General features: G+C 37.2%; 3 protein-coding genes across 3 annotated transcripts; 2 read left to right on the forward strand and 1 right to left on the reverse strand.

Annotated features, from left to right (window-relative positions):
• The first annotated feature begins 3,889 nt into the window (after positions 1-3,889).
• On the forward strand, positions 3,890-5,396 carry LOC136201139 (U-box domain-containing protein 28-like). The gene has a single exon (XM_065991725.1). It carries the CDS (start codon positions 3,971-3,973, stop codon positions 5,207-5,209), a length of 1,239 nt encoding a protein of 412 aa, XP_065847797.1. The 5' UTR covers positions 3,890-3,970; the 3' UTR covers positions 5,210-5,396.
• Positions 5,397-13,349: 7,953 nt separating this feature from the next.
• Positions 13,350-15,055, reverse strand: LOC136200893 (protein MITOFERRINLIKE 1, chloroplastic). The gene has a single exon (XM_065991398.1). It carries the CDS (start codon positions 14,791-14,793, stop codon positions 13,606-13,608), a length of 1,188 nt encoding a protein of 395 aa, XP_065847470.1. The 5' UTR covers positions 14,794-15,055; the 3' UTR covers positions 13,350-13,605.
• Positions 15,056-21,936: 6,881 nt separating this feature from the next.
• LOC136236026 (L-type lectin-domain containing receptor kinase S.6) lies at positions 21,937-24,609 on the forward strand. The gene has a single exon (XM_066026145.1). It carries the CDS (start codon positions 22,338-22,340, stop codon positions 24,417-24,419), a length of 2,082 nt encoding a protein of 693 aa, XP_065882217.1. The 5' UTR covers positions 21,937-22,337; the 3' UTR covers positions 24,420-24,609.
• Positions 24,610-27,710: the final 3,101 nt, after the last annotated feature.

Genomic DNA, 27,710 nt, shown 5'->3' on the forward strand with positions numbered 1-27,710 from the left:
TAGTTATTGAATGTTATTTATGGGAATAGATTATAGCTAAGGTTGATGAACTAAGAACAACCTACTGAATTAATAATCCTCTCGTATGCACTGCAAGTTATAGTATTATATATAAATCTTAGTTCTCTATGCATGTATATCCATTTAGTAAAGCTGAACATTAAACATTAAAGGGTGATTAAAGCCTTTCTTTTAGGTCACTTTTTCGAATTAAAATCTAGTGTAAAAGCTTCATTAGTTAGATATAAGTTGCATAGAGAATTATGTATATTGATATTTGAACTTTCAATTGACTTGTGCAATAAAAATTACAAATGTAGTTCTATTTATTATAATGTCGGCTGGATCGAAATCAATTATTGTTGATTTAGTGTGCTATAGACAATTGTTTGAGTACATGATTTATTAGTAAATAAATTATTCATTATTGAGTTATTTGATTTATTTGGTATAGTAAGTTTAACTATATAAACGCATATTATCTTTTGTCACAACTAAACAAGTTAGATAGACGTAATCCCTAGTTTATAAAAGTAATCATAAAGTCTTCATACAAGATGAAGCAAGACCATATTTTATGATTATAATTAATTCTAATTAATTGATAAACTTAAATAAACCCAAGTCAAGTATCGTGTTCTGGTATTAACATAATACCGCAGAGACTTGCATGTAACAATGTCTTCTGTTCTTAAACAAAAAGCTGATCTCATAAGCTTTAGATATGAGGATATCTAGACAGTTACGTGGATCCAATGAAAGAGTCCATTAAGATTGAGACCCGACTTAACATAATAGGATGAATGGATCTATCTAATTCCACCTGCCTTATCTCAATTATATTAGTAGGTATAACTAATCCTCAGACTCAAACAATCATTAATAGTGGTTATGGATTATGTAGTGTGATATTTTGACTCTATTATCTAGCACAATCCAACACGTCGAACACGTGGGGTGTGCCTCGGGCAGAGATTGGGTATCACATGAAGTAATTTCAAAATAGTTAATGATAGATTGATCATTCATCACTCTCGATAGATGGGAGATATATCCATGGCCTCTTATGGAGAATTGACATGAAATCCTTGCAAGGTGATAAAGTTAAGATATGAAATAGAGATTTCACTTAACTTATCTATTCAGAGTTAATTCTACATGGACAAGTAAACACATGTCTCTGTATATATCACTTGACAATTTCCATAGTTACAATTCGTTTAAGGATATAGTTGACGAAGGATCGTGTTGTACTTCGGAATGGTAAAAAGTTATAATCAACTTGACTTCTTATGGCTCTAGAAGAGTGTGACGATTCTAATAAAACACTATATGCTTTCATTATGTTATACGTTTTTATTGAATTGATTTGTTTAAGTTAATTGTAATAGACGTATACAACTAGTTGCGGTAAGAACCTAATGAGTCACATACTAAGAATTAAGATGGAAGGATGAAATAGTACTTAAGAAAGAAAGTTAGAGAGGGGCTGAAATATTATATGGTGTGTGATAAGTTGTTTAATTGATTTATAATGTAATTATAATTAGATTATGATTATAAAATAATTAATTAAATTGATTATAATTCTAAAAGGAAATGTGAATTTTAATGCGATTAGAATTAGAATTATTATATATATATATATATATATATATAGAATTAGTAATTGTATTTTTTATTTAATTATGTAAATATAATGTGATTAGAATACTAATTAATTAAATTATAATCCTAAATGAAAATATGAATTCTAATGTGATTATAATTATAATTATTAATTACTACTTCGATCCTTTTTAAGCTTGTGTGGATACTTGATTCTCATCTTGTTATCCTCTACTCAAAATAGCATCTCCTTCTTGGGGGTGTTAAAGGCGAGTTGTGGCTTATCCCTTTGCTCCCGAGGTTTTTGTGAACTTTGGTCTCTCTAGTCTTTGTCTCTAGATGGCTTGTCAAGATCGGGGGCTGAATCTTTCCTAAGTAGATGGTTCGGCTTGTGATCATCCCACCCAGTATAGCTTCAGGTCCGGTTTATGCGCTTTGGAAATCTCTCGGTCTAGACGTAATAATGCTTTGCTGAAGCGCTCGGTTTCGACAATTACTGGCCATTGCGTCAATAGTTCCTTCCACACTCAATTAATTGATTCGGATCACCAGCATCTGGAAAATTTCTATGAATTGGGCAAAAGATTCTCCCTCGATCTGAACTTTTCGGTTGAGGTCTTGTATGGTTTTCCCTTCCGGTATTTAATGTGATGAAGTGATCTACAAATGATTCAGCCATTTGATTGGAAATAGATTCCAGAAGAAGTTGCTCATACTAGAAGGTAGTGGATTCCTTTAGTGTTGTCGGGAAAAGGCGGCAAAGTACCATATCTGTTTACGTGGTAGCCTTCATGATCCTTCAGAAATTTTTAACGTGCGTAACGGGATCTCTAGTGCCGCTATGTTACTAAAATTAAGAATCCAAAATCCACGAGGCATCGGCTGACGTTTAATTTCCTTAGACAGACGTGTACACGTCTCAGATAAGGCTGAATATCCATCCCGTGAGTCAGGTCTGCTTATCGCCAACTTTCTAAGGAGCTCGAGTATATCTCGCTTGATGAGTGGTGTGTTGTCCTTCGCCTTTAACTTATATGTTTCCGAACATTTACGTCGATTATTGAGGGTTTTGAGGGGATCGACCCCTTCGGATTTTTTGTTTTTTCATGACACCAAGGAGTTCTCGATCGAGAGTATCTTTTTATGGGAGAAGGCATACGGGAACGCTCCTTCGAGGTCTTAGTGGATTTCCGACTGGACTCTGCTGTATGAACAAGCTTATTTCGGAGATCCTCCTTTACCTTTACTTGACTTTTGAGGTCGACCATCTCCTGTTCATAAGCCTCCCTTGCGTCGTCCATCTCATTCTGCATCACTACTAAATTATGGCTAAACCTCCGAGATACCTCTTCCGCCAAAAGTTGGTATTGGGGTCAAGTTGGGGTTGGCGCTCTGCCTATTGATTAACCTCTTCCTCATAATTCCGTTGAATTTCTGATTGAACTCGAACAAATGCAACCATTTTTGAATGATCTGAAAGTCTTGTGTTCGATCCATGCTCACCACACCAATCATAACTGTATATCTGATTTTTGCCTACGTGTCCAATTCGCCTTGGCAATCCGTCGTCGTATTAACCTGTAAAACAGAAAATGGAGGTCAGACAGGACCAAAGTCCGGCGAACCCATTCTGATACCTAAGTCAGTTTGTGCTTTTGACCAGATTGAAGAATATGAACTAGTTGTGATAGCAGTTAACATATCGTATCTTCTGTCTATACTTGTTATGTTTTTTAGGTTAAGCTCTTCACTTGATTAGAAATCCTTATGAGTTTAGGATATTCGTGTACCTCTAGCAATTTAAGTCCTAAGAGAAATATCATGTAGGATTCTTGAAAATTCATCCATACGAGGAAGCCGAAGCTTTCATCGATACCTTTGGATATGTTCCTTTGTACGTGATGGTCAATCTAAAAGGGGTGGTATTGAGTGTACTAATGTGATGTTATTTTGAATAATAATTAATGTTATTAAAAAAGAGGAGAATTGAAGTTAAGGGGTTGGACTTGGCGTATAGTGAGTAATTGAGGTAGGGGACCATTCAAATATTATGCTATCTTCTATAACAATAAGGCTTTCCACAAATTACGCGAAGGTCCACTGATGCTTCCCATGTTCCACGTTTCGATGGATCCGATCCTATTCGATACAGTATGCCTACAGCTTCATTCTATTTTAATTTTAATTTTTTATGTTCTAAAAGAGAAAAAAACCCCGCGTTTGACCATTGACCTTACCAGCCTTGTTTTGCCCGTTCAAAACGACGTCATCTCCATTGACTCTGCTGCTACAAAGCCCAACCCGTATCTCTCCTCTCTGTTTTGCTCTCCCAAAGGCCAGACCAATCAAACAAAACTAAACCATGGGAAGAAACGAGCTGTTCATAACCATCCCTAATCTTTTCCGGTGCCCGATTTCTCTCGACGTTATGAAATCTCCGGTCAGTCTCTGCACCGGCGTCACATACGATCGCTCCAGTATTCAGCACTGGCTTGAGTCCGGTCACGACACCTGTCCCGCCACGATGCAGGTTCTCTCCACCAAGGATTTTATTCCCAACCTTACTCTCCACCGTCTAATCAACCTCTGGGATCAGTCTTCCACTCGTCGGCTCGATTCCGGATTCTCTTCTCCGGCTTCAACGAGTATATCCGAGCAGGAAGTTCGACTTTGGATTGAGGATATTAAGAATCGGAGAGTGGAATCGATGAGAAAGATTTTGGAGTTTTTAAAGTTTTCTGAGGAGAACAGAAGATTTTTGGTGAAATTTGAGGGATTTATGGAGGCAATTGTTGGTGTATTGAGCAGCGAGGGAGTCGAGATTCAGTTTTTAGAATTGACGGTTGGAATATTGGATTTGATTTCGCTTCAAAAAGGAATGAAAGAGAAATTGCAAAGATTAATCTCCAACAGTAATGAAAACTGCTTATCTTCGTTGGTTTCGATTATCAGAAATGGAAATTCAAAATCCAAAACCGAAGGCATTAGAGTTATGGAGTCAATTTTACTCAATAACGAATCCAAACGGTTCATCGCAGAAACACATAATCTGAGTCCGGTTCTCCTCCGCCTCCTCCAAACAGAAAACACGCCGGCACTATCCGACGCGGTATTATCGTTGTTGACATGCCTGACCATAAGTCGGAAAATCAAGATTGAAATGGTTAAACTCGGGGTGGTTGAAGTCCTAACAAAAATGATGTGGAGCGAGAAGGCGAGCGTTTCAAGCATAGAGAAGTCGTTAAAGCTGTTATCAGCGGTGTCGAGATGCAGGGATGGACAGGCGGCTATAAGCGAGGAGCCGAATTGTGTAATCGGTATAGTAGAGAGAGTAATGAAAGTGTCAAAAAGAGCGACGGAGGATGCGGTAATGGTGCTATGGAGTATGTGCTGTTTGTTGAGGGATAAGAAAGTGCAGGAAATGGTGGTGAAGAGGAATGGTTTGACGAAGGTATTGTTGGTGATGCAGAGTGAAGGAGAAGGTAATGTAAAGATGATGTGTTCAGAATTGGTTAAGGTATTGACATTGAGTGCTGGGTGGAAAGATGGTAGCACTGTTATGAGTTATGACACCAAAACTACCCATATCATGCCTTGTTAGATTCATTTTTCTAATTTCACAATTTTAACCTTATACACACACAAAATCATAAAGGAAATTCTTTCCAGATTGTTCATCTGTTTCTTCTTTTAGTTTAGAAATTGATCTTGTATTGTAACTCGAATTAATGTTTCTATTAACCAAGTGAAAGATGATGAAATGAAGACGATGATACTCTTTTTTTTTTTTTTCTTTGTTTATTCGAGTTGCCACCAACCAAGCAAGGATTGAAATTGGTGAATCATTCCATTCCAGATTCCTGAAAATAGAAGCAAAAACCATAACGTGATAAGTAGACATGTATTGTTAGACTTTAGAAATAGGAATAATAAAAGAAGAAAAATAGCAATTCAAGTGCATATTGGTATTAGGTAAAAGACAAAAGAAAAAGAAGAATATACTAGTAACAGTAATATGAATGGGAAAGGGGATCTTAATTGAAAATGTCAAAATTCGGTGATGAAAGCACTAACATTAAGCAATTTGCAAAGCATCCCTTTTTTTATTATTTATTCTTTTCTTTCACCAATTTCTGACCTTTTCAAGTGAAGGCAAGAATGCATCAGTTTATCGTTATTATTTTGGTGGATTCAAACTTTGATTTTTTATTTCTACCCATCAAACTCTGATATTTTTTTATTATTATATTAAACTATGTGTTTACTAAATTAATTTCTGAATATAGTTAAAAAGAATTACTCATTTAATTTGTATCCAAATTATATTTTGTTACACTATCAAAAAAAAAATTATATTTTGTTACTATTCTTTTTTAGATAAATCAAACATAAAAAAAATTTACTTTTAAATATATAAATTCAAAATGTAAATGAAACAAATAATGGAAGAAAATCTGTTGTCTTCCTTTTGGTGTCTCTTTTCATGTTCCTCTCACAAAAAGTGATCACTTTTTATTATGTGGGTCTCCTTGCTTATAAAATATATTGGCTCTGTTTGGTAAAAAGCTTTTTGAGATAAAATTAAAAGTTTGTGTTACTTTAAAGATTTTGACTAGTGACACTCCTAATAGTCGTGTTTGGTGAAGAGATGTTTGAAAAAACTTATTATGTCCAAAAAGTTAATTTTGAAAAAACTCATTTTAGTAGCTTTTTCAATTAGTTTATTGCTAGATCTCTTTTGAGGGACATTTTTACTCCTAATTATTATCCTTTAACTCCAAATAAATGTTTTATTATGTCCTTATTTTTCATTTACTCAAATAGCTATTAACAATAAGCTAAGTTTTACCAAACAAATTTACACAATCAGCTAATCAAATCATCTAACAAAAAAGGTAATCAGCTAACAGCCAGTAGCTTTTTGCCAAACAGGACTATTATTTTAACTAAGTGAGAATTACTTTTTGTGAGAGTAACATGGAAGGAGACGCTGAAATGGAAACATCAGATTTTATTTCACGAATAACATTTCTACTAGTAACATAAATAGTACTTGAATTTTATGTTTAAAACTGATTTTTTTTTTAAGAGCTCACATGATTAAAAGAAATTAATGTGTTAAAAAATCTAAGTATCCAATTCCATTAAAATCAAAATAGTCAAGACACTCAAAATGTTTTTTACATTACATAAATTCTCAAAGATAGATTTTCATATTATTCACTTTTTTTTTTTTTGTTACTTCAAATAAGCTCGGGAATTTTAACAATGTCACACTTAAAATGCTTTAAATACGAGAGTTCCTTTGTTTTTATCTTTAAATAAATTAAAATGTAATTAAGATGAATTGAAATGTATAATTATCCTAATTCTAATTAAACATCGATGATATAAATTAGAACATTTCCAAAATGATTTATAGTTGTGGCTCTATTTTTATTTTGGAGCGGAGGCTCAACACGGAATCAAACTCTTGAATTTGAGAGTGCATCACATCACATCCTTACCATTAAATCCCCCTATTAAATTAGATTGGTATCTAAGAAAATGATTGAGTAGTTCCATTATTCATTTGTTTCATTTCAATAAATAGAATTCAAATAAATTTGATTCCTTAAAAAAAATTAAAATGAAGGTTTCCAAATAAAATATTTGAAAAACAGAATTCAAATAAATTGGATTCCCTAAAAAAAAAAAAATTAAAATGAAGGTTTCCAAATATGGGCTAAATAATAAAGTTTTGTTGACACCTCATTATTATTCTTGATTGAGTGGACTCCTAAGGGCATCTTCAACCCTCTCCCCATATGGAGGGTTGGAAATGAGGAATTGGGGAGAGTTGGCAGTCCAATCCTCCCCATTGTCTTCCCTAATTGTAGGGAAGAAATCAATTCTTCCCTACAATTGGGGAAGAATCTATGTTTCCCCATTAATTTGGGGAATAAATAAAATAATAAATTAGAGATAAAAAGTAGATAAAGTAGAATAAATTATGGAATATACTTTATAGGGAAGAAAATATATAAATGGGTTGAAGAAAAAATAGGGATTGAGGATAGAAATATAGAGAATTGGGGATAGGGTGGAGATGCTCTAAGGATACAGGATTGAATGAACTCTTGATGAACTTTTAGAATAACAAGTGCAGAAGGAATTTCTTTTGAGCCCAGTTATTATTATTATTATTATTATTATTATTATTATTATTATTATTATTATTATTATTATTATTATTAGGTGAAATTATAAAATTGGATTAAATGGAAGATACATTTACATTTTTAATACATTTATTCAACCTATTACATATCTAGACTATGTTTGTGTGACTTTTCCAAAATACCCTTAATATGTTTGTAATTTTACGTCGCGCCTGTCTCCCTCCCGTCTGACTTCACAGATTTTACGATATGTGAAGTATGTGAAGATAATGTTTGGGTTATTAGATGATTTCAATTCGTAGATGTCTCAATATGCGAAGTTCGAACGTGTTTTTGCGAAGTGGTATATAACAATAAAAAGGCACAATAACAAGGGATTCCAACATTAAAATCATAACATTATCAAAATTTACAACAAGATTGCCACAATAACAACATTAAAATTATTTTTAAGCGAACGTGACGAATCTGGACGGAAATTTCTCCCTGAATTGGAAGTCCAGACCTTTTGGGATGGATGTGTCCCATGGTATACAACAAGATTGGGATGGATGTGTCCCATTAGAAAAATCATGAACTTTTCTTCTCGCAGACTTCGCGAAATCATCGATTCACGAAGTAGATCGTCACGTTTCACACTCTTTCTCATCTCATATCTTTGCGAAACCAGATTACGCGAAGTGATTTTCTAGAAAAACGCAGAGAAAATAGTATATACTTACATTTTTCGCGCCTTTCACCATTAAAATCGACAATAACAATATGATAAACTGGGAAAAACGATGAAAATAACGTAGAATAACTATTTCTTCAATGGTCGCAAGAAGAAAGAAACTAAGAAACAAGCAGGAACAGGAAGATGAAGAACCATGGCTTCGTTTTCTAGGATTAGGAAGATGAAGAATCAAGAGATGAAGAGAGGAAGAAGCGAAATACATGGTGATGTGGAGAAATGGTGAAGATTTTGCGAAATTTAAAGGAAGAGAGGAAGATCAAATATTTGGGAGAGCAACCGTTCGCGTAACGAATAGAAGGGGGAAGATGAAAGGGTGCGGGTATTTTAGGAAAGTCACATAAACATAGTCTAAATATGTAGTATGTTAAGTAAGTGAGTTGAAAATATAAATGAGCCTCCTATTTGACCCAATTTGTAATTTTCCCTTATTATTATTATTTAGTTAATTAATACTTTTAAGACTTAAATTAATGGTATATTTTAAAAGACTTTTAAATATTTTGATAACATCACGAGAATTTTTTTGCCATTAACGATCCAAATACTAGGATGGGGAATTCCGGATAGTATTGCCGGATTGAGATTGGTCGTGCTTATTGATCCTGTAAAATAAAACTTGTTCGGATCCCGGTGAAAGATACTCGGTCACTCAAGTTGGTTTTAATATAAAGAAAGAATGTAGCAGAATAACGGTAAAATGAGTTAAATTACCTTTACCTAAGGAGTCACATCCTTTTATATACATATAGAAGTGGAGACTCATAGTCTTATACTCTGTTTGGCTTAGTTATTTCTATTTATTGTTTATTATTTGATGTTGTTATTGGTTGTTTGATGTTAATGTTAGCCGTTTGTTGTTAGACGATTTATATATTAGTTTTTAGTAAATTATGAACAATTGATATTACTATATAAAATGACGGATATAGACATATTTTAAATCAATCAATAAATTATTAAAAATAATCTATATAATTATTGTTTAAAATCATTTGAAAGCTCTAATGGCCATAATGGATTTCTCTAGCATCAAAATGATGGGTAATGAACCCGGATCTATCAATAAATAAATCAATAAATTTAGGCTTATCTGTTGTAGTGCAGATCTGTTGAACATCAGCAGAAGTAATCAACCTTGGCTCTGTATCACAGATCTAGGAGGTTGCTACACTAGAGGAGCAATCTCCATTGTTCCACGAACTAAGAGCACACACCAAGCTCAGATAGAGGGGACGATGACTTAGGGTGTAGGAGACGGAGTGTATTATTTCCTTTTGTAGTATCTCTGATTATAGTGTTCTTAGTCTCTTATGTATTGGCTCTTAGGTTTAGCCTCTATAGATATCTATTTATAGCTAGGCTAAACCTAAACTCTAACCCTAAACTGATTAGGTTATGGACGGGCCATAAATGGATCGGTAAATAGGCCAGGGCCCGTTTACTCTATTTATTCCTAAGAGGCGGATCTGACCTCCAACTTCGGAGGGACCGTATGAATGCTTACGAATACGCAATCAAGAAACGTAAAAGGCTAAATTGAACTTCAAAAATTCAAGAACAAATATTTAGAAGGGACTGAAGGCTGAAACGAAATTTAAATAGACTAAAACGAGCTTAGAAAATTACTGGATGAATCATGGTAAAAGCTGGAAACAGAAAGTCTAAAACAATTTGGGGTGCAAATATTGGCTTGTAAACGGAGTTTCTGAACACGGAATTGGGCGAATCAAAAGACTAGATTTAACTTCAGGAAGTCAAGAACAAATATGTTGAAAGAATCGAAAGCAAAAGTGTTGGTTCCTTGTGTTACAAGAATAAGTTCCTAAAGGGGGGGGGGGGGGGGGTTAAGGAACTATTTAAAAAATTTCTTGATTATGCTGACTTGTTTGAGTTATGAGTTAAAGATTTTCACTTTGTTCTTAGCACAATGATATTGGGTAAAGTCAGAGGAAGCTTTAGTTGATCAACAACTAAGGTTGTTTCCAACGTTGAGTCATGAAGTAGCACTCGAGAGTCTATGCCTGAATTCAGCATGAAAACATACAACGCAGTACATGTTCAGTTAAGCGTTTACTAGACGAAATAAAAAGCAAGCAGATAAAGGAGTTAAGGGTTAGAAAATGTTACTCAGCAGTTTTATCCTGGTTCGGCCTCCTGCCTACATCCTGTCCCCGGAATCCTTCCGACCTTTAATCCACTACTGAGCTCTTTTGGGTGAGCACAAACCCCTTACAATAGTCAGCGACTATACAGAGTACTGTCATCTATATCCTATACTTAACACTATTTACCTTTGAGTGCTAAATACCGAGCAAGTCAGAGTCTCCTGACAATTTTAGAATTGATAAGGGTTTTGCTCTAATAAAAAAGAACACTTTGAATAATCTAAAAATTAATCTTTTACACAAAAATGAGAGTTGGTATAAGATTTCTTTGCTTTGCTTTTGTACAGAACTTCAAGGAAGAATTTGGTCAGCGTTTCGACTTGTTGAAGTACTGCATCGATTGAAGCAAATGAGAGGCCTATTTATAGTGACACTTGAGCCATCGGTCATTTCAAATTTCGAAATAACCGTTGGAGGAAAACGGCTCTGTTGTCCTTTTCGTTCCTCAATGCTTAGTGTCGCGGCCAATGAGAACGTAGTCTTTTTTTTTTTTGATCAGTGCTTCAGTTGCTTTTGTTCAGTAAGCGTCAGGTTGTCTCTCTATTTTAGGCAAAGATTCCTAGACATCTTTTCTGTTGCGTCTGATCCTTTCCTCATTTGGATTAACTTTGTCCCCAAGTTTATTGAGTCAACTCTTGCATTATCTGCATTGTCGTTGAACTCAGCGGCTTCGTTGTGAAGGAGTTAGCAATATTCTGGATCCTTCTACTTGCGGGGTTGAGCTGAATCACAAGCCTTTGATCTGTTTGACTTACTTGGGCATTGACCTTGCTTATTGGGCTTTGGGATTTATCTTAATGTCTTATACTTGTATATTTAAATACTCCAAGCAATACTTGAACAAACACATTAGTAACAAATAAATCAAAGCAATTAAATTTAATGTGTTTGAATTTTATCTTAGGGATTTAATTCTAATTTAAATAGGTTTTTCAAATCAAAATTAGTGTGGAAATGTGTTTCAACAAAAAGCAGACTCTAAATAGATGAAATTGGGCTTGGAAAATAACTGGACGAATTTGAAAAAATTAATTTAGAAAGTCATTCTAGCTAACGAATTGAAAACTTTAGACTTCGAGATGCTAAATTGAATGAAAGGAACTTGAAAAGAGGCTATTAAAGACTTGAATTGAAGCTTAGAAGAACTAGAAAAGAGAATTTAGAACTAAGAACTTGAAGAACAAAAGGAAGAATTTAAGAACTAAGCATCGGAAGTTAGGAGGGGGATTTTGATGTATTGAATTGGTGATTAACTATGAAGAATGAAGAGTCTATTTATAGTATTTTTAGAGGGTATTTTGAGTAATTAATCAACCAACTATCCTTATTTTTCTCTCAAATTTTTCCCACTACCTTGCCACCTTACTAACTTCCTCAACCTGCACTAACCACCTAACTTCCTCTTAACTTCGGTCAACTTCCATGCCACATCACCCTATTACCTTGTGGTTAGAGAGACTTTTAAGGCTAGACATAAATGTGGGGAGGGGTTAGGCTTTGTCGGTTAGCTCGTGGTTCCGTTTGGGTGCGTTTGGAGAAGTCGGGTGGATCCAAACGGGTTTTAGGCAAGGACTGGCCTCTAGCTCGCCGAGCTGGAGGTCAGTTTGTGCGAAAATGTAATTTTTTTATTCTTTTGCTCTCTTTTTTAATTTTTTCAGTATAATTATTATTTACAACCTTATTGTAAAAATTAACTACAAGTTATTATTTATATAAATAAATAAAATTTATTTATTGGGCCAATATCCGCGAAATTAGTTTTTGAAAGGTAAAGAATTCTTCTGTAATCCGCTTTATCAAATTTTTCCGGTTTGACTGGAACCAAGTGGCAACTATATCTTTTAAAAACAAAGTGTTCTCAAAGAGTCTGTTTGGTTCATCTGTTGTTGCTGTTACGGCTTGCTGTTAGGAAATGATTCTTTTCCAAAAACCAGGAATTCTATGTTTTTTATAAAAAAAAAGGTACTTTTTAGCTATAAAGGCAAACAAGATGCCTCTAACCAAACAGCTAAAGCTTTCCATTTTAAACTGAAAAGGCAAACAAGATGAGAAAAAGTAGTACCAAAACACCCCCAACGTATCGATAATATCGAACTACGTGATTTAGTTGTTAGACTCTTCAAAATATCCCTCAAAAGAAACATGTTCCTCGAAAGAAATTTGGCCCTCGAAAGTAAGATGACCCTCGGATTCGGGATGTGGAGAAATAGGCGGCTCACAATAGGTTTTTGGTTTGAATTGTAAAATGGTAGGCATGGACATGGTATTGATGAATTAAATACCTCATATTTGTAGTAACACTCCAAAACCAAATTGGGGCGTTCCCCTATTCTTTAATGCAAGATAATATAGTCAGTAGTTTATTAGAAGGGAATCTGTAGAGTATGTCAAACTGCTCTTGAATGCCAATATAGTTATTTAACTCTAGTTGGAATGAGTTAAGTTTAGGGTAGAAGCAGTTCCTTCCTTGTCTACAAACTCATTTCTGGTGTGAGAATTCATCAGAAGTTTACATTCTTCAGAGTGTCTCTCTATAATCTCCATAAGCAGAAAGGTATGGACATCAACGCTTGAATGACATAATAGTATCAATTACAGCACTTCAAACTCCTATCTTCAACCTTTCCACTCAACATCACCTATCCAATCACATTCACCTATCCAATCACATGATTAGAGTAATGTAAAAAACCACTTTGATTGTAACAATCCATATGAGTATGTCACAACAACATCAAAATGTGTACAGATAAACAAACAATAACCAATTCTAATTCTAGCTTGCAAAACAAAAATGAAAGGCCAATTCAGACGAGACGACATTTATGATTGGTTAAAAATAAAAAAGTGTACAAATAAACGAACAACAACCAGTTCTAAGTTGCAAAACTTCAAATAAAAAAGGATTAGAATTGAATTGACAGCATCACTACAGTCAAGTAGGAGCAACATCCAATTCAGACGACTCTTTATGGTGCAAATAGTGATTCAAAATGGCAAGTCTAGCAGTCTCAAATGCAAAGTAACCCAACGCTGAAAAACATGCACTGTGCAGAACTCTAGGACCCATTCCTCTGCGAAACCCAACCCATCCTTCCTCTTTCAATATCTGCTTCACAGTTTCAGAAACCCCACCATACATTGCAGCTGATACCTCCTTGTTAACCTGGGTCATCAATCTCGTCTTTATCACATCAAGTGGAGTTGTTATTGATGCAGAAATTGACCCTGCCAAAGCTCCACAAATCACACTCTCCACAGGTTCCAAGTGACTCTTCTTAGTCTTACGCATAACCGCAGCCTTCAAATATTCAAATGAAGAATAACTCAAAACACCAGCAGGTAAATTTCTCAATAAAGTAGCAGAATATCCAGCATATAGACCCAAGATTCCATCTTTCTCCAAAATTTTCAATAACACCTCCCATGATCTTCCCTTTGCTCCAGCTTGCATTCTTTGAGTGATCAATTCTTTGGGTACCATAATTGCTGATGACACTATATTTCCCATGGCACCAGCAGTAGGAGGGATAAGAACAGATGGGTAATTTTCAAATTTGGACAAAATTGATTTCCCAAATTCACAGGTCCCAAAATACACAGCTGAAGACGCAGTTGAACCCACAATTACAGCAGATATGCCGCTATAAAACCCCCAAATCCCCTTGTCTTGGAAGGTTTTGACTACAGCATCAAATGTGCTGCTATAAATCTGAGATGCGCCCTTCGTTTGCAATTTTGTTTTGATCGTATCAAGTGGGTGAAGGCACACATAGGTAAAAGCTCCAGCAATGCCGCCGCCACCAGCTCCTATAAGGGCACGCTCCAGGACTGAGAGGTTCTTCATCAAGGATTGAACTTTGGGGCTATTTTTTGAAGTGGGTTTGAGCCATTTTGAGAAATTGGGCGATGTTTTGGGATTAGAGGAGATAGAATTGGACGCAAAAGGAAGAGATTTGATGATGGGTTTGTTATGGTTTTTTATGGGAATTTGGGGGGATTGGGTGGATAAGATAGAGAAGTGAGTGAAGAGATTGGCGAAGTCAGACTGAATTTCAGGGTTGTATTGATTAAGTGGGTGTGGAGATGGGAGGCCAAGAGAGGCGCAGAGATTGACCTCCATTGCTGAATTAGATCTTATTTTGCTATCTCCGTCGCTGCTGCTTCATCTAAAGGCAGGTTTTGGACGCCGATGAAGGAGACATAGCCTTCGTGTTTCGATTGTGGACGTTAACATATTGAGGCTCAAAACGCTGCGTTAGATTTGTCAGGTTGACCGACTTACAAAAGCATCTCGGGTAGATTACATTCATGGCCACTGAACTTTATCCGTTTTCACACTATGACCATTGAACTTCAATTCTTCACGGTATAGCTATTGAAATTTACAAACCAGCCTTTTTCAACCGTTAACTTCTCTTTTTACTGGTTATCACTCTCCGTTCACCCTTCCAAAAAGGTAAAATTCCCATTTTACCCTTCCATTCTTTCTATTTTTCTGTGACTTTCTCTCTCTCATCTTTGTGTCTAAGCAAACACTTCAGGAATTAAATATTCAGAACATGAATTGGCGACATGCTAAAACAGAAAATTCATGGGTTTAAGAACACCGAATCAAGGTACCTTGCAGCAGGAAGTCATTTTAAACCGTGACCTTACTGTCTGCGGTGGTGCTCCATTTTAGACCCAAGAAAATCGGACTAAAAGCCAAGAAGAGAAGAAAGGAAATATATGAGAGGAAGAGGAGGCAAGAACTCACCGTGGATCCGCCGCCGTTAAAAGAATCAGAACATCGATCGAAAAAGCCTAACATTGGTTAGTTATCCCTTTTCCGATTTCTTGTGTTGATTCCTTTTGTATCTATGAAATGTTGTTCGGATTGAGATTTTCTTATTTTGATAGTTTCTTCTTTTTCGTTTGTTTTTGATAAAAAAAATTGCGATTTTGGTAATAGAGTTTGCTAATGCCATTGAGAGAGAAAAGAGAGTTAGAGAGAGAAAGGATCTAGGTAGATGAATGAGAAGGCGAATAAGCGCAAAATGGATGTTTTAGAGTTTAGAAGGAGTGAAGGGGAGAGATAACATGTAAAAAGAGGAGTCAACGGTTGAAAAAGGCGAGTCAACGGTGAAATGGCTACCAGTGTAACAAAGTGTAATATCCAATGGGTATAATATGAAGAATTGAAATTAATGGTCACAATGTGAAAATAGATAAAGTTCAATGGCCATAGGTGTAATTTACCCAAAGTATCTCTATAGTGAGGAATAAATTGGTTCAATTTACAAACTTTAAAGTTTACATTATACTACCATTTATGTTTATTATAAAGGTATAAAGTGCAAAAATACCACCAAGATTTACAACCAGGAGTAATTTAACCTCTACATCTAAAATTGTATAATTTTACTCCTAACGTTGGCAGCCAATATCAATTTTATCCCTAACATTATCAAATTAGATCAATTTCAGAAATAAGGGAAAATTATAAAATTAGGTCAAATTGGAGACCCACTTACATATTTAAATCAATTACCCAATACATTATATATCTAGACTATTTATTTGTGACTTCCCATTTCCTTTCCATCGTTTCATCTTCCTCTCTTCTTTGCTTTTTATTGTGCGAACGGAAGCCATTACATATATCATCATGCCTCTTCTTCCTCTCTTTGTCTCTCTGTTCTTATGTGAATCAAAAGCATGGTTTTTCATCTTCTTGTTTGTTCTTCCTCTCTTTGTTTTTTTCTTCTTATGCGAATCAAAGGCATCGTTTTTTGATGTTCTTCTGCGTTTATCATATGTTCCTCTCTTTGTTTTTTTCTTCTTATGCGAATCGAAGGCATCGTTCTTTGATATTCTTCTGCGTTAAGAAGAATAGGAGGAAGAAGAAGAAGAATTCGGACAATTTTACCCTTTGTCACGTCATCAAATCTAATGATGTTAAGTCATTTTCTGTAATTCGTGTAACGGCGTATACCACAGTCCTTTTTTTTTTGTAAAAACAAACCACATGGGTTTTTTTTTTGAAATCCATGAAACCACATGGGTTTTTTTTAGAATTTACCCTATATAAAATTATTTCCATTTATATGAACTTATTTAAAAAGTTCAATATAATATTTAAGGACCATTCTATGGTTATTTTGTCAAAAACAAACAAAGTAATACTTACTTTGTCAAAAACAAAGTAAGCATAACATCTACCAATATTATTCAAACTAGTTTTAGATTTGTGCTTTGCAAGTTTTTTTTTATTTGGTTTCGTCACTGTTGTGTAAGTACCTACAAATTTACATGTTAAATTTTAATGAATATATAAAATATTTGTTTAGAAAAATATTAAAATTTAGTATAATAATTTTTTAATTTATGGTACACTAAATTATTGAAAAATGATGAATAATTCAGTGAATATTAAATATATATATTTTTAAATATACCTAAAACTTTAATAATCATTATTACAAATTACACTTCAAACGTGAGCATTGATATGAACTTTTTCTAATGGAAATATTTGACTATCGAGAATAACGAATTTGGCCTAAAAGAACTAATGAATATAGGTTGAGCAGTTGCTCAAATAATGTAATTTTATTTATAACTTATAAATATATGAATATTATTAATTCACCTAATGCTGTAATTTTAATTTAAATAAAAAAGCTTAAGAGATAATTGATTGTTTCAAAATTATAATATTATTACATTTTTTCCATATGCCAATTACTATATTACAAATTAAAAAGATAAGGCAACAAATTATAGTTGAAAAGAAGTCTTCATCAATAAATGTAGTGAACTGCTATTTACCGTCCCTAAATTATTTATCACTGCCTCCTTTTGACATTTTTACCCTTCTCATAATTTCAACCCAAAATACCCAAACCTCTCAAATCATCTCAACCTTTTATTGATTTTCAAAAACCGACCTAAAACGTCATGGCACCAAAACTCGAAAAGGGAAAAGGTTTCATGGGCATTCTGGTAAGTTTTAATTTTTAATTTTTTTTCGAAAACACGAGTTCCGTCTCCAAAATCGGAGACGGAACTCGAATATTAAGCCTAAACGGGTGCCGATCCCGTTCGGCCCCTGGATGGAACACATGAACAATGCGTTCCACCTAAGGGCCGAACGGGATCGTTGCATCGTTTTGTCCAAGGCAGAACGGTGCGGCGCACCCGTTCCCACCATAGGGCAAACGCATGATGCATGCGTTTCCCCCTTAAGTGGAACGGATTGCTACCCGTTCCCTCTAAGGTGGAGAAACGGTGGCGCACCTGTTCTGTCCTAGGACAGAACGTTTGTGGCGCACCCGTTGGACCTGGGTCGAGGGGTGTGAGTCACCCGACCAGGCCAAAATCGGGTATTTTTATTTTTTTTTAAATTTATTTCGGGACGCCCGTTAGTGGACCCGAAATAGTAAAAAAATCGAAAACGTAAAATTGAATATTAGAAATAAAAAATGTAGTTAATTGGTTTGTTTGTTAATTTACAGGCTGACATTACTGACGGTGGTTCTCGACACCGACATACATCCACACGTGTTGTTACTACGTCTACTCGGAGGATTCAGACCGAGTAGAGATTGATGGAGGATGCCTAGAGGGCACACACTGCACACGATGCGCGTGTTAGACGTCAAGAGGAGGCTGATGATGTAGAGATGGACGCAAATGACTCTATGCCTCCTCTGAGTGCTAATATTGTCCCAGTACCCCTTGGCGTAGTGACGATGGGTCGAAACAGACATTTTTCTACTGTAGCAGGATTGTCTTCTAGTAAGAAATTTAAAATTACATTATATATTTATTCTTGTATTAGCTAAATTTAGTTACTATTATGTGATTTACTCGTGATTAGTAGGAAATACAAGAATATTCTGTAATTGATGTACTGTAATTTTAGGTAGCAGCAAACACTCGAGGAGTGATGTAGAGGACGACTAGGTCGTGAAGGCCCCGGTCCCGAGCTTTGTAGGACATATTGCATGTGCTATCTAAAGCGGGCAGGATAGGGGCATCCTCAGGTGCCATACAAGATCAGTTTATTGCGGGAGGCCGGTGTTATGGCACAGTGGTGCTTCTGAGGAGATCCAGTCGCGTATCGAGTCATCTGGGTTGGCCCATCTTCTAGCTATCATGTACGGCCATATCGATGCACCTCTGATTACGGTTTTTGCGGAGCGGTGGAAGCCAGACACGTCATCATTTCACATGCCGTTCGGTGAGATGAGCATTCTGTTGCATGACGTGTGATAGATTTTGTGTATCCCTTTAGATGGGGCCATGGTGACCGCTGAGCTGGGTCCGGATAAGCTGCAGTCATACGTGATGGACTTGTTTGGGCTGACTCGGGCAGAGTTGATGGTTGGTCACTACTTTTCCGACGGTATACGTGCGACTTCTGTCATGGAGTTATGTCGAGGAGATCGGATTCTCGATACCCAGGCTAGAGCTTGGACGTAGCTGATGCTCGGTTCCACCTTGTTCATAGACAAAAGTGGTGACCGTATCCGACCTTCCTGCCTGCTGGAGGTGCAGGACTAGGCAGCTGGAGCGTTTGGATTCTCATGGGGCTCGGCTGCACTAGCATATCTATATCGTCATTTAGGTATTGTTAGTAGAGAAGACTGCGGGCAGATCACAGGTTGTCTAAGTGATCTTTCACTAAAGTAATTACCCGAAGGGATATGGAATGATACGATAATGATGAATATGGGATGATCATACAACTGATTTAAAAACCTAATCTAAGTCACTTGTGTCCGAGACGATTAACCCTACTTATCCTTCTGAGGTTCCTAGTTCCTGATTCCCTTGTAAGGCCGAAACTAGCTCTAAGGCTCAACAATTTGGGCTTAATCATTTATAGGATCGTCAATCCTATAGGCACTGACTAGGTCATATTCAGCTTGCAATATGTGACAACTTAATTTTTGGCTTAATAAATGAGTTAAACCAATCAAACAAAGCGTAAGACAAAGATTAAATAAATAAACCAATTGAACAAACAAAAACTGTATTATTATTAAAGATGGAGAAATATTGTCACGAACATACAATTAGCCTAGGATTCATAGACTGTATCAAGAGCTAAACAAATTATAAAAAGGGTAAGAAAATCCCTTTCAGGGAACCTGTTTACCACTGTAGACATCTTCCTAAGACTTAAGGAGGAACCTTGAACAATCCTCGGTGAGCGGAGCTTCGAAGGTTCTTCAATGGAGGTTGAAGGAGATGGGGGAGGTGGAGAGGATTCTTCAAGGGGGAAAACTAGGGTTTTTTACAATAATGAAAGATATCTAAATTACAAGATAAAAGTCCTATTTATAGTTGTGGTTCGGGCCCCAAATATGACCTAATTCGTTTCCTTTTGCAGGTGGGAAGAGTGGGGGCCGATCGTGGCGTCGGAAATCAGTCAAACAGGTCAGCTCGCCGAGCTGGCCATAGCCAGCTCGACCAAGCTTGCCCCTGAGGGCCAGCTCGCCGAGCTGGCCTAAAAAGGCCAGTTTCGACGAGCAAAACATGCCCAAATGCCCCGCGTGACTGTCGGATGTCCCCGAGATGTGATTTTCGCCTGAACTCGTTCCTGTTTTAACCTGCACACACACGTAAACTCTAAACGATATTAGTTCCGAGGTTAAATTGACCCACCAATCGCTTGTTTTGAGTAAACACTCCGTTTGGTGCGACTTTTGGTGGATCAATTAGCCATAATAGATAATTGAATGTTAACATACATGCTAGTTTGGCCATATTTGCCCAAAAACGGACTTAAACCACAAAAGTAAATAAAACATATACAAAATCTAACTAACACATACATATACATATAAATGCGAGAATTGCTCGGTTATTGACGAAAAAGTAAACTAAAAACGTTCTAAAACCGTAGCTAAAGATATGGGTTTTTGATCCCTATCAGCGGCGCACGCTGCTCGTTCCACGGGCGGAACGGGTGGCTCACGATGCCCGTCCCACGGGTGGAACAGGTGGCTTGTGCTGCCCGTCCCACGGGCGGAACGGATGACGCACGCTGTCCATCCCACGGGCCGAACGAAATGTTCATCCGTTCGGCCCGTTGGACTAATGGTTGAACGACTAATGGTTTGATATTTGAGAGGGGGCATATTCAGTTAGGATTTTAGAAATGGAGAAGGGAGCCGCAGGAAAAGAAGAAGTGGTAGAAAACGTGGGTGGTAGTTTGTTTCTTAAAAGTGGATATTGATTTATGAAGGCAAAAAGCATCCTGAGGCCCCTGATCTTTCATTATTTGGGTCATTAAGCCCTCGATCTTTTATTTAGACACATTAAGCCCCTGATCTTTCATCATTTGGTGCATTAAGCCCTCGATCTTTCATTTAGACACATTGAGCCCTTGATCTTTCATATATTGGTATATTAGGCCCTTCCATAAATCAATTAATATATAGGTTTATTAAGGACATGTTTGGTGTGACAACAAATAATGTTCTAAAAATAACAAATTCTAAAATAAAAAATATATTATACAAATCAATAAAAATAATTTAAATAAAAAATAAAAAAATTATTGAACATAATAAAACCTTGTTTTTCGATAATTATGTTCTAAAAATAAAAATAATGTTAAAATTGAAGCACATTTTGTGGAAATAAGAAGGGTAATTTTATCAATAATTTTAAATAATGTTTGGTTAGGTTTATATAACTGCAGCGTTTCGCATTTTCTCTGGACACTGCAATATTTTGGAGCTTTTCACGAAAAGCTCTTTTCATAAACAGTTGTTTGTAGTTACTTGTTATTGATAAAATTACCCTTCTTATTTCCACAAAATGTGCTTCAATTTTAACATTTTTTTTATTTTTAGAACATAATTATCGAAAAACAAGGTTTTATTGTGTTCAATAAATTTTTTATTTTTTATTTAAATTATTTTTATTAATTTGTATAATATATTTTTTATTTTAGAATTTGTCATTTTTAGAACATCATTTGTTGTCACACCAAACATGCCTTTAATAAACCTATATATTAATTGATTTATGGAAGGATATAATACACCCATATATGAAAGATAAAGGGCTCAATGTGTCTAAATGAAAGATCGAAGGCTTAATGCACCAAATGGTGAAAGATCAGGGGCTCAATGTGTCTAAATAAAAGATCGAGGGCTTAATGCATCAAACAATGAAAGATAAAGGGCCTTAGGATGCTTTTTGCCATTTATGAATTAGATAGATGTGATACTATTTAATTAGCAATACTGTAAAATGACACATAAGCAATATTCTATTGTGAGAATGACACCTCATCACTTTGTATATTGTACAGATAACAGTAATACTACTATTAAAAAAACAGTAAAACTAGTAATTCAAATTTTGTATTAGATACAAACAAAATTAATTTTGTTTAAAAAATTAGAAGTAAAATTTTAGTTTTGCAGCTTCAGAAACGATAGAAAACAATTGTATGAATTTGCATTTGCCGAAAACAAGGCTAAAAGTCCAACTGTATGATTTGTGAAGGCCAGTTATGATTCCCTCCATCATCTTCAGTAACAAGTCCATATTTTCATCTTCAAGGATGCTGTATGTATCCTTGAACCCCGTCCCATTCCTTCTTCCTCGAAACCTTAAATAAACCCAAAATTTCAATTTCCTCCCTTAACAATTGTTGCAATGCGATTCAGTGCTTTTCTTCCCATTTGGGTCTCTCTTTTTTTCTTTTTCGCCTTCAAATTTCTCCCGCTTTCCGGTTCCATCTTGGCTGCTAGTAATGTCACTTTCTATGGCGACGCACACCTTAGACATGACGCCATTAGTCTCACTCAAGAACACAAATGCTCTCAGCCATCCTCCTCCTCCTCCTTCCCTGCTTCTTTTACCTCTACCGGCGTCGGAAGAGCTATCTATCTATACCCAATTCAGTTCATTGATCCTACAACCAATACCCCTGCATCTTTCTCTTGCCGATTCTCTTTCACCATCATTCAATCTCCAGGCTGTCCTTTTGGGGATGGCATGGCTTTCTTGATTACTTCTAGTGCCGATTCTTTCAGTTTCTCTAATGGCTATATTGGCCTTCCTGGACCGGCTTTAAACCCTCAAGATTCTTTCATTGCTGTGGAATTCGACACTCATTCTGATGCTTCCTTTTCCGATATCAACGATAATCACATTGGGATTGATGTAAACACCATTGTATCTTTTGCTTCTGTTGATGCTATGTCCAATGGGCTTGATCTTAGAAGTAGAAGGCAGATTACAGCGTGGATTGAGTACATTGATGTTGCTAAATTAGTTAGGGTTTGGGCAAGTTATTCACATACCAAGCCTAAAATCCCCATTCTTGAGGCTAGGATCGATCTTTCTGAGCACTTTAAGGAGTATATGAATGTGGGTTTCACCGCCGGGAATGGACAGGGTTCGGCTGTTCACATTGTTGATCACTGGCAATTCAGAACATTCTGGTCTCCGCCTTCCGTTAATCCAACTGGAGAAGAGAATTGTTTCATGTGCTATCTTCAGGATTCTGATGAAATCGAAAACCCAAATCATAAATTTCAAGAAAGGAGAACAAAGATTAGGGAAGTGGGTTTGGGGCTAGGTGGATTATCTGCATTTCTCGTTTCTATTGTTGCAATTATTTCCATAATCATCTTCTTTCTAACAAAGAAGAACAATGGTAATAGCAGAATCTGTAAGGGAGACGGATCAGGACCAACAAGGTTGTCAATTGCAGAGATAAAGGCAGCTACATTGGGGTTCCATCGAAGTCGAGTGATCGGAGAAGGAGCTTCAGCGACAGTGTATAAAGGGTTCCTTCCATCAGTAGGAGCAGTAGCTATTAAGAGATTCAACAAGGCACAGATAGATTGCAGCCGGAATCCTTTCATCACCGAGTTTGCTACAATTGTAGGGTGCTTAAAGCACAAAAACTTGGTTCAACTTCAAGGATGGTGCTGTGAGAAAGCAGAGTTAGTCTTAGTTTATGAGTTTTTACCCAATGGTACTCTTGACAAAAAGCTCCATGATAACAGCAGCAGCTCAGTGATATTCCTGTCCTGGAAACAAAGGGTAAACATTGTTCTTGGTGTTGCTGCAGCTCTTTCTTACCTACACGAAGAATGTGAAAGGCAGATAATCCACAGAGATGTGAAGACCTGTAACATAATGCTTGATGAAGAATATAATCCGAAAGTTGGAGACTTTGGTTTGGCAGAAGTGTATGAACATAGTACATTAACAAGAGAAGCAACAATACCAGCAGGGACAATGGGTTATCTTGCTCCAGAGTATGTATATTCAGGTATTCCATCAGCTAAAACAGATGTATACAGCTTTGGTGTGGTGGTGCTAGAGGTGGCAACAGGAAGAAGGCCAGTAGATGATAATGGAATAGTGGTTGTTGATTGGGTATGGAACTTATGGGAGCAAGGGCAATTGATTAAGGCTACTGATTCAAAGCTAAAAGGGAAATATAATGGAGTAGAGATGGAGAGAATGTTGCTGATAGGACTATCTTGTGTGCATCCAAATCATGAAGAAAGGCCAACAATGAAGGAAGCAGCTAAGATTCTCAAAGGTGAAGCACCACTTCCTATTTTGCCTTGCAGGAAACCAAAGGTCGGTTTTCAGTATAGTTTGCCTGAATATTCACAGGAAAGAACAGCAACAGCAGCAGCAACTGTTGGTGGAGACAGTAGTTCTGGTACTGATGACCTTACCTGGTTGACACCTAAAAGCCAATTTGGATATTGAATATGGTTTCCAATTTGTTTCAATAGCTAAAAAACAGTTTATTTTAGTATACACTTTTATTATCAAATTCATGTTTATGGTTTACTGCAAAATTAATGTTACAGTTTAGCTGCATGTGAACCGTTTATATTTACAGGGTTTCTCTTTATGGATGTGTTATTGCCGAAAGTACAATACAAACGTTTCAAGATTTTTTTTTTTTTTTTTTTTATGAAAAAACACCAATTTTCCAACAAAATTTCTCACTTTTGGGAGATATTTCAATGAAAAGAAATCTTATCTAATGATAAGACTTCGTATAAAATTGTAAGGAGTAAATTTGTATGGGAAAAAATGTTCGTGTTATAAAATTATCGAATTATAACTATAATGTGATTATAACCACATTTATATATAGATTAATATATATACAGTAAAACCTCTATAAATTAATACTCGATAAATTAATAATATTATATTAGAAAATTTTATTGGATATGGCGAAGGAGCGTGAAAAAAACAGAGCTAGGGCGAAGGAGAGCGACGGTGCGGGCGGCCAGTCGACGCAGGGGCTGGGGATTCGGGCGGCCGGGACGGCGCAGGGAGCGGATCTTGGGCCGGATGGGGGGTTGACGGGGGCGATGGGTGCTCGGCTTCGTCTGTTGGCGATCGGCGGGCTAGCGGAGAGCGTGTTCGGGATCGCTCACGGGAGCGGCCGGCTCGCAATGGTGGTGAGGGGCCAGATCCGGGGTCTGGCACGGTAGGCATAGGAGTATGGAGGGCGGAGAAGGCAAAGGAGTGGTGGGATGTATCGGTAGAGGTTGGATCTGACGAGGACGAGAAGGATGAGGAGTGCGGGGGGCCGATGGGTGCCGAGGGAGGGCTGGTAAGGGGCGCGGACGCTGGGGCTTGTGACCGGTGCTCGGATTCTGTTGGGGATTTAGCCCGCGCCTCGCAGGGATATGGCCCGAAGGGCTGTGCGGCTACGGGTAGCCCGGCCGCAGTTGTGCCGGCAGCGATGGCCGCTGCCCAGACAGGGATTCTGGCAGTGGCCCCTTGCTCTAGGGCAGTTTTTGAGGCGGAAGCTGTCCCGATGGGCGGACCGTTGGCCCAGGGGGTTGCGGGTCAAAATCCCATATATCCTAATGATAATCCAGGTTCTTGGAAATCTGCGGATACGGTAAAAAATTTCACTTTGGAGAATGGAATGGGGAAATCTTCCTGGAGAGATAAGGTGTTAGGGGTGGTCGAGGAGGAGCCCATGTTGGAGGATGACATTATCGAGGATGAGTCTGAGGAAGCCTTTTCCGACTCTGATGTGGAGGATGGCGAGCAAGAGGACCCTCTGTGTCATGTGATCCGTCTTTCCTCTGAAGATAAGCGAATCCTCAGATCGAAGTGGAAATTATCCCTAATTGTCACTGTGCTTGGGAAAAGGATTAGCTTTAATTACTTTGCGCAGAGGATCCAGGCACAATGGGCGAAGAAAGGGAAGGTTACCATTACGGACCTTGAGAATGACTATTATGTCATTAAATTTACAAGGGCAGAAGATTTTAATGCAGTTGTTAATGGTGGACCTTATATTATTTCCAATCATGTATTGGCACTGAGGCCATGGGTCCCAAATTTTAATCCTCATGACTGCTCTGTAAATAGGATCCTTACTTGGGTCAGATTCCCATGTCTTCCTATTGAATACTATAACGAAAGATTTCTGAATAAGATTGGTGGCCTTGTTGGGAAAGTTCACCATGTAGACAAAACTACCGTTGGGGCAGTGAGGGGCAAGTTTGCCAGGGTTTGTATTGACATTGATCTTGCTAAGCCTCTTCTGTCTAAATTCTGCGTTCAGAATAAGGTCTTTCATATTGAATACGAAGGTATTCACAATATCTGCTATGAGTGTGGCATGTTTGGCCATACTTATTATGGATGTCCTAAAAGAAGGAAGGTGGTTGAGGAAGTGGTGGCGCCTAACATAGGTAGAGCTGAGGAGAGTCAAGGTGAAGGGAGGAATTTTGGCCCATGGATGCTTGCCAAAAGGTCGGTCAGAAGGAAGCCACGGGTAACTGCTGCTAGGAATCACTCTCTAGATATCAGTAAGGAGATGACCTCTCTCCAAATTGCTCCCGAGATCAAGGTCAAGCCCCCTGACATCAAGAGCGGTGCTGGCATTGATTCTGCATCCGGTTCAGGATCAAGGTTCGGAGTCCTGACTATTGAGGAGTGACAGGAACCAATGAGGTTAGTAATTCGAAAACTATTTTTGATGGCCCAATTGGAAAGTCTATGGGAGTCAATAAGTTGAATATGAAGAAACCAAAGGCTAACCCTAAAAAAAACCATAGTTCTTTGGATTCTTGGGATAAAAGGGGGCCTTTTGGCACCTCTTCTAGGCTCTCAGGAGCCCCGAATAAATACCTGATCTAGGGTGTGGGCCTGTGTCAGTAGTCTTCCTTTCTGATGGACTTTTTTGTTTGGAATATTAGAGGTGCGACTAGCAAGGCGACCCGCATCCATGTTAATGATCTAATTAAGCAATTTAATCATTGTTTTGCTCTTCTGGAAACAAAGGTTAGTGGTTCCAAAGCAGATGAAGTGGTTAGAAAGTTTAAGAATTGGAGTTGTGTTAGATCGGAGGCTACTGGTCGGGCAGGGGGGATTTGGCTTTTTTGGAAGCTAGGTCGTGTTAATATTGACATTAATAGTATGGATAATCAATTCATTCATAGTAAGGTGTGTTACCCTGGTAATAAACCTTTCTTTGTCACCTTTGTTTATGCCGATCCTGTTTTGACTAACCGGAAAAGGTTATGGGAGATCCTGTACTCTATGAGTATAAGCATGGTGGATGCTTGGTTGGTTGCCGGGGACTTTAATGATATTGCCCTTATGAGTGATCAGAAAGGGGGGGTAATCATTATGTGAACCGGTGCCTTAATCACAAGCAGGATATGGATTTATGCGGGCTGTCGGACCTGGGAGCCGCTGGTCACAAGTTTACTTGGAAAAGGAATAGCGTATTTGTTCGGTTGGATAAAGTTTACGCAAATGTTGCTGCGATTTATAGATTTCCTGAGGTGAACGTGCTGAATCTCCCTTTCCGTCATTTTGACCATTGTCCTATCCTCTTTAAGCTGGTTAAAGGTCATAGGCTTAAAGGGAATAGACCTTTTAGGTATCTTGTTGCTTGGAATTCCCATCCTGAGTTTAAAAATTTTGTGAAAAACAATTGGCAGCCTCATTCTAATGTTCTCCTTGCCGCTGAGGGGTTCAGAAGGAATGTGGTGGGATGGAATAAAAACATCT

Source organism: Euphorbia lathyris, chromosome 7, assembly GCF_963576675.1.
Source record: "Euphorbia lathyris chromosome 7, ddEupLath1.1, whole genome shotgun sequence".
Taxonomy (NCBI): Eukaryota; Viridiplantae; Streptophyta; class Magnoliopsida; order Malpighiales; family Euphorbiaceae; genus Euphorbia; species Euphorbia lathyris.

Bases quoted from the DNA above. Each gene is read 5' to 3' on its own strand.
- LOC136201139 (XM_065991725.1), top strand. From the start codon at position 3,971: ATGGGAAGAAACGAGCTGTTCATAACCATCCCTAATCTTTTCCGGTGC.
- LOC136200893 (XM_065991398.1), bottom strand. From the start codon at position 14,793: ATGGAGGTCAATCTCTGCGCCTCTCTTGGCCTCCCATCTCCACACCCA.
- LOC136236026 (XM_066026145.1), top strand. From the start codon at position 22,338: ATGCGATTCAGTGCTTTTCTTCCCATTTGGGTCTCTCTTTTTTTCTTT.